General features: G+C 39.2%; 1 protein-coding gene across 2 annotated transcripts in view; it reads right to left on the bottom strand.

Annotated features, from left to right (window-relative positions):
• Positions 1-1,880: 1,880 nt before the first annotated feature.
• tusc3 (tumor suppressor candidate 3) overlaps positions 1,881-7,647 on the bottom strand; it is a 51,060-nt gene continuing 45,293 nt past the window's right edge. The window contains exons 10-11 of one of the 2 annotated variants that reach the window (XM_058045961.1): positions 3,882-3,972; positions 1,881-2,713 (exon numbers count right to left, since the gene is read on the bottom strand). In XM_058045961.1, coding sequence (XP_057901944.1) covers positions 2,698-2,713; positions 3,882-3,972 — 107 coding nt within the window. In that variant the 3' untranslated portion in view covers positions 1,881-2,697. The remainder of the gene's footprint in view (positions 2,714-3,881; positions 3,973-7,647) is intronic. The other variant, XM_058045962.1, reaches the window with a different exon arrangement.

The following is a 7,647-nucleotide window of genomic DNA, read 5'->3' as shown; positions in this document are numbered from 1 at the left end:
CTGGGCCTTGAATGCCGCATAAGCACTGTTATCTATGTGATAGTCAACCAGTTGCAATACCACCTCCCACCACTGGCAACTCGAGACCAAATATCCAATGCTCGCGGGAAAGCCGGTGGAATTTTTTAGACAGAAAGAAAATGGGCAACAGATGCAAAAAAGGTCTGTTGTGATAATGGTAAGCAACTCGAAATGTGCTTTGAAAGCCAGCAACCACCTCGCCATCCACTTTAGTGGAGGAGTTAGTTCTGCCTGCCGCAGTTGATATATTCAGGGAGATTACCGGCGAGGTTGTGCAAATCTCACTCCAGAAAGAACATATCGCAGGGTGAACGAGGAAGAAAAGAGCAGCAAACACAACAACATTGTCATCCCGTATGTCTCAGGCCTATCTGAGAAACTCTGAGTTACTTTTAACCAACACAACATACCAGTACACTTTTCAATCCTGGTAATGCTTTGAGACTAAGCTTGGTACACTCCAAAGACAGGACACCCAATGCCCATAAAAACAATCTTGTGTGTGCTGTGAGAAATACATACATTTTTACACTAGGGAAACCAAGCAGGCACTGAGCAGACATGTCACAACAAAGACGGGCTCAATCTTGTACTGTTCGTGCACCTCAAAGACGACAAACATGTACATATTCTGGACCAAGAAGACAGGATTAGTTTGAAAGTGAAGGCTTTTTGCAGACTACATGTACACGAAGAAGCAACAATAAAGAAATAGTGCATGTTTATAGTCTTAGTGCTTACTATTAATTCACTCTTAATTGCTTACTGCATGTTCACAATGTTCAAGTGATTTGTAGCTTAAGTGGAACAATATGGAAATAGCCAAAATAAGTCTATATTTGCCACACCATTGCTATTCCTGCCCACTCACAACAGGTTACATAAATGGTTTCAATGCTCCAACCCACACATTGTGTCAGTGGGCACTGTGCAAGAGAAATAATTAATGCATGTTTTTTTTTTTTTTTTTTGTAAATGTCTCAAGGGTCTCAGTCAGTCAAGAGTAACTTGCAGACAAGTTGGCAAACACGTTTTTATGTGTTATGCAAATTAAGTTCAGGGAAATGAGACTCTGGAAGAAAAATGTAGTAATGAGGAGACTAAATTTAAAGCAAATGTTCATGGTTTTTATTTGTTGTCACTTTTAATAGCAGTGTTTGAAGGGAACCTATTATGTTTTTTTCCACTCCACTGACCTATAATGTAGTTAGAATGTTGTATTTTCTAGTTAAAGAAAGCCAATGTTTCAGATAATGAAGTTTGCGCATTTGGATGTGAGCCCTGAAAGAAGTATGGAATGACTCAAAACCCTCGGTTTCAGAGGGTGTTGCAAAACTGTTCTTTTGTGATGTCACTAAGGAGTGTTATCTTCTAGTAAACGGGTGCTCTACTACAGAAACTGAACTTGTGCAACAATGCACACAATATGGAGAGCATACAAGAGAGCATACAAGCATATTCAAGAGTCAAATTGCATGTTGAGTACTATAAATTTGTACATGTCGGTAGGTCTGCACTGAAATGAAAGCCTCTTGCGACTCCTCAGGGGGACCCACCCACTGCTTTAATGACTTGATTGCCGGAACGTGCTGATTTTTATTGCAAGTTTGAATGATCTCACAAAGGACGCAATGATCCCTAATCAAACCACAAGCTACTGTTGCGGACGTATACCCCACAAAGCTGAAACTCAAATCAGAACCCCCATCCTCACTTCCTAGCTGACCCTCACTCGGGTCCCAGTGGGGAACACATTTACTGTATCCTAACACACAATGGCACAAGTCTGTAATGGCTTATTTACTGTGTACTATTTTGGGTAACCTTTACAAGCGTAAAGATGACTATAGGGCAGGGGTGGGCAAATATTTGGACTCGAGGGCCGCATTGAGTTAACAAAATTGTCTGGGGGGCCAGAACATATATTTAACACACACACACTATTTTATGCTTATCATTTTCCTTGAATTATTTGTCTAATTTTATCTGTAAAAGTGTTATCCTATATCAGTTGTATGTTCTCATGTCCCTTTTTTAGGAGCACTTTAAACATCACACCACATCAAACTATGTCATTTAATTTTACAGTTTTGTTGTTTATTTTTTACTAAATCAGACATCCGACTTGCTAGTCATGTTGCCAGTTTGTATGTTAAAAGTTGAAGTTACTTAGAAAGCAACTGGCGGGCCGGATTCAAACGCTTGGTGGGCCGCATGTGGCCCCCGGGCCGTAGTTTGCCCACCCCTGCTATAGGGTGTTATTTCATGTCTGTATTCAGAACGCCTGAAGAAATGGTTTTCTATGCCCTTAACTACAAAAATATTCAACTTAAACAGAAATCCACTTATCACGGTGAAGTCTGGAACATTCAAACCGCTATAAACGAGGGATTACCGTATTGTATGACTGTCTGCTTTCTAAACATATAAGAGGTGAAAAGAAATAATGACAGCAATACTGATATGTGACAAACTTTTATTTTCCATTGTAAGGAAGCATTTTCTCTTTTCAGCTAGCTGAGATAATAACAGTAACAAATAAAATAACATAAAACCACATAATGAACTGGAGATTCAACGGCCAAGCTGCTTCTGCCTCTTCAAGTAAGTATCTTCTCTACTTTTTGTCACCTACCACCTCTGAGTCATTCTCTGACCTCGTCTTCTCCTTTTTTTTCACTTAATAAGGAAACTGAAAAACAAGGGGAGCGTCGGTTATATAAGGAGGACAAATAAATACAGCAAATCATATGAGATGATACTGACAAGAGCAGAAACCAGTCAGCACTTGAATATGCTTCTAAATACAGTTGCACAAATACACTGTTAGCGATGAGCATTTGCCATCAAAGTTAGGACACCATGATTTACTTCTCAATATTAATAACTTATTTTTCCTTTCACCTGTGTGACGTTAAGAATGTCTGTACAATTAATTAAGGTTTTGTAATGGCAACAGCATTTTCTGAAGGAAAAAAAAACATTCGAAAATTCGACAAAAGTGTCCTGGAACAGATTACGTTTAACCTTAGATGTTCCACTATATTTCGTTTAAAAGATCATCATGTTGAATCATATGAACCTCAAGACTGTCTCATTTACCAAATGCATGCAAGCGATTAGTCTGTGATGGTAGTCACATCAAAGAAAAAGGGATCAAATGCCTTTTACTGGTAATTTAAGAATGTTTTGCTCAAAATGTCCTTTCTTCAAATCAAATTTCGACTTCCATCAGTACATTTATGGGCCCATGGCAACAATCATGAGAGTCAAAAGGCCTTCAACTCAGTTGAAACACAGAACTGTGGTACTACTAAAAGCTACATGTACTGTAATAAGAGGACTGAAGCACGCTTTCCTATATAGTATGTGCCCTGAAATCATCAACAAGTGCCACGATAAAAAAAACAAAAAACAAGCTGAGTCCGTGGCCGTACTTTGGATACCACTGCCCTTGAGAGAAAATCAATATGAATCAAACACACTTTTAGTTTTATGCTGCCAAAATCTGAAACAGTCCAATCCTCAACATTTGCAATGTTCAAATGACCTTGTGTAGGAATTGTGCGCTATAAATTGCTTTCATGGATGACTATGCTAATTAAAAAAATACTCATATTTGAGAGGCTGAAATCAAATATTGACATTTTTTATCTAAAAAAACAATTAAAAAACAACAGTAATCAAACCAAAATAGCTCTGGATTAATTGGACCATCAATTAATCATCAATTACTGTTACAGCTCTATCTTGAACCGTGCCATCCAATCCGCTACAGTATGTATAGTATTTCAACTTAGCTACCCTATATGGATAAAATGAATGATTGATCCCTAAAATAATTTGATTATGATGGTTACCTGTAAGGGTATCCGTGATACTTGGACCTGAAAATAGAAAGCAGGAAGCTGAAGAAAAACACGACCAGTCCAAGGCCCACCAAGCAGCTAACTGCAAAGGAATGACACATCGGCATTAATAGTTAATATCTTGGAAAGATTCTTGTAAATTGAAAAGGCTTCAATATTCTTTCAAAAATGCCCCCTCAGTTAGTTTAATCCTTCAAGTCATGCTCATCACCAGGTGGACTATTCTGCAGTATTTTGAATGATCTAGCTTTTCATTTACCTCCACGCTATTGTATGAATATTTCTGTGTGTGCACCCTGCACAGGTACGTCTATCCTCCCTGCAATCCTGACAAGAATAAGTGGTATAGAACATTGATAGACGGCTGTTGAAGCTGACTTGTCTGAGATGTCTTGGTCTAAAAAAGGACATTCATAATGTGGACATTAAATAACAGGTTCCTTACTTACAAACCAAGGATGTCTAGTATGTTCCTTTCAGCTTGTAATTATAGGTAGCAAATTATGACCACCAAGCTTGTATTCGATCCATCATTCACAGGATAATAACTTCGAAAAATTGATTCTGAACACCTCCGTTGTAGGTTTGGAGTTGTCTGACGGTTGTTACATTTGGCTGAGTGCTAAATCTACAGGCATCTTCCACAGAAATGTAACTCTCAGTAATGCCTTTCAGTAATACATTGCCTTGTGATATTGTTGTTGTGGACACTATTTATGGTGTGTATGATTGCAATGTGATAGTGGTGGTATCAAGAGGTGGATTAAGGTGGTTATGTCCTCACTGAAGGCCCGGGTACCAAATGCACTGCCAAGTAAATATGTCACAACCGTCGCACAAAGTGCTATTGATGAGGTTACCCTTGAGTGCCTTGCTTTCTCCTCAAATGGCACTGTAAATTGGAGCCAAATCATTTAGTATTTTCCTTCATCTTGCTTGGAGAATTACACCAATGCTTTTTGGCAAAAAAAAATGAGCAGGCTGTCATGTGCCCTTTAGTGAATGGAGTGCTCCACTGATGGTTCTTCAGAACAGCTGCCCATTCTGGCCAAAGATGGTTGGCATTCGCAGGGAGCAATGTCACATGTTGTCATCTTGCTTTTTTTGGTGGAACAATTGATGTGCAGTACAAGTCAGTTACATTTTTAACTACAGTCTACTTAATGGGCCCCTATGCTGTACCGTAAATGTACTGTAAACGGGCTTCACTGATTGAGTGCAGTGAAAGAAGGCTGTTATTTCACACACAGATGGACTCACCATCGGGAGGAACTATCGGTTCAGCAACTGGCTCAAAGATAGGTTGATATGTTCACAGTTGGACTGGGGTCATGCCATTGTTTGTTGCTCCTCCATGGACACTCTAAACTCTTGCTTTAATAATATTGCAATTTTTTCCGAAAATGAGGGTTCTGAGAAGACATCTGTTGGGTTGAGTTGTTTGAAACCATGCATTGAATCAATGTTTGCAGCAAGTAGGAGAGGGGGAAAGGCATTGAAGTTCCAGTTGTGGACTATTCCAGGTATTCTAGGTATGGTATGTGGTAAATGGACATTCACTTGTACAAAATTTTTCCAATTATACCGCTCCCATATTCACATATTGCCTACCACCAGTGTGTTTAATGGGAGCAGAACATTTGAATCACACTTCAACCGTGCTATTATGAGAAATGAGGGTTGGTGTTCAAAGGCACCATGTCATTGAAGTTAGATTCACATTTTGTGAGTAGACGTATTTCCTGGAATTCCTGAGCATACTTAAGTACAGAAAATTGTACCTCTGCAGTAATAATTGCGTTAGTATAATAATATTCACTTATTTTTGTCTTTGTCTTTCGGTTTATTTAGACCAAAAATACACACATAATACAGACACAACATTGTGATGTTCAGATTGTACCTCAAAATTGTCTAGTGGCAGTAAGGAAGTGTTGGTCCGAACTCGAGACGTGTTTGTTAAGTTAGAGATTGTTGAAATTGCACTGCTGAAGATGTGTTCTGGTCTGAAGTTATTTGAAAACATCATCAGACTGTTAAACTGTTGGAATGTGGAATTCACTTCCTTTAATTACACTATTTTTTTTAATGTGGGATTAACATCGTGTTTGACCCTCAACCCACACCGTAGTTTTAGGAAATGCAGCGGTGTGGCAGTTGAAGTGGAGCCACAAGCGGGAACAAATATTGAGCAGAAAATGACTAAGAAGAGGGCCCTCTTGACAAGACCAAGGTTATTTGTGTCTACTGTCGTGGTGAATTGAGTTTTTGCATAGTGCGTCTACTTTCAAGACAGTATTAGAGCACTGCAGGTATTTCTTTTTGTTATTTATACGGTTGTTTTGAACTGTGAACCAAAATTGGGGTTACAAGCTGCTTGTGTCAATATGACAAAGGCGGAAGTAAGCGAGCACACACACAACATTTGTGCTTGAACTGCTATTTGTCAAAGATGACAGAATAAATATTGCATGTTGAATGACCGGCCGTGTCATACTTCTACATCGTTGACTAAGAAAAGTGTGATAAAATGTGTGTTAAAGAGAGTTTTTGTGTGTTTCTCTCTGTAAAAGCATTTTAAACAGGGCTTGCAAAAATAACACGTTAACGATGGTAACTAATTTATTTCATGAATTATGTTAATTTTTTTGGTGTAATTGATGCATGCATACTAGGGCAAGCACATCTCAAGTCAAACGTCATCCACACAGTGAAGCACATAGTATGAAGAACAGAGTCCGACACTGTTTTATAACTTCATTCTGACCTGAACACACACAGCAGTACAATTCCAACACTGCATACCCTATGTATCTCCAATCCATGCGTCTCTAGTTCCTTCTTCCTGTCCTTCTCATTACAAGAACGTGAGATGTGTTCAGAAACACCCTGCACATTATAAAAATGTGTGTGTGTGTGTATGTAAATAAACGATAAAGAAATACATGCATTGGATGTTCTTGTCACTCACTACGTAACTCTTAAGAATTGAAATGCTGCTGCGGCTGCTCAGGCTGCTATTAGCGGCTGTTATTGCAGCTTCACCGTGTTCTGGGTCGCAAGAGGGGACATCCTCGAGGATTCATATGTTTGTCAAAACACTGCTATGATAGTGGTGGTAATGGTGCGTGCGGAAAAGGGATTTTTCATACACCCTATTTTAATTCAGTTTGTGGCTGTTTTTGCAAATATTTTTTATGTAATGCTAGTCCAGCCATCGATCCATTTTCTATACCACTTATCCTCACGAGGGTCGCGGGCATGCTGGGGCCTATCCCAGCTATCTTCAGGCGAGAGGCGGGGTACACCCTGGACTGGTCAGCAGCCAATCACAGGGCACATATAGACAAACAACCATTCACACTCACATTCATACCTATGGACAATTTGGAGTCACCAATTAACCTAGCATGTTTTTGGAATGTGGGAGGAAACCGGAGTACCCGGAGAGAACCCACGCATGCACAGGGGGAACATGCAAACTCCACACAGAGATGCCCGAGTGCGGAATGGAATCTGGGTCTTCTCCCTGTATGGCGAACCACTTGTCCACTGAGCAGCCGTAATGCTAGTCACAATTATATTTATGACATTACTACAATTATTACTATGAGATTATTTGCTTGAAGAGATTATTACAATTATTATTATTATGAGATTATTTCCTTGAAGAGAATGACATGCGAGTGATGGACAGTTTACCTTACCAATTACTAAATGTTGTACATTTTGTTTATTTTTTATATACTGAGGTCCA

This window comes from Doryrhamphus excisus, chromosome 1 (assembly GCF_030265055.1).
Source record: "Doryrhamphus excisus isolate RoL2022-K1 chromosome 1, RoL_Dexc_1.0, whole genome shotgun sequence".
NCBI lineage: Eukaryota > Metazoa > Chordata > Actinopteri > Syngnathiformes > Syngnathidae > Doryrhamphus > Doryrhamphus excisus.
Note: the sequence above shows the minus strand (reverse complement) of the source record. Positions and strands in the feature narration are given on the sequence as shown.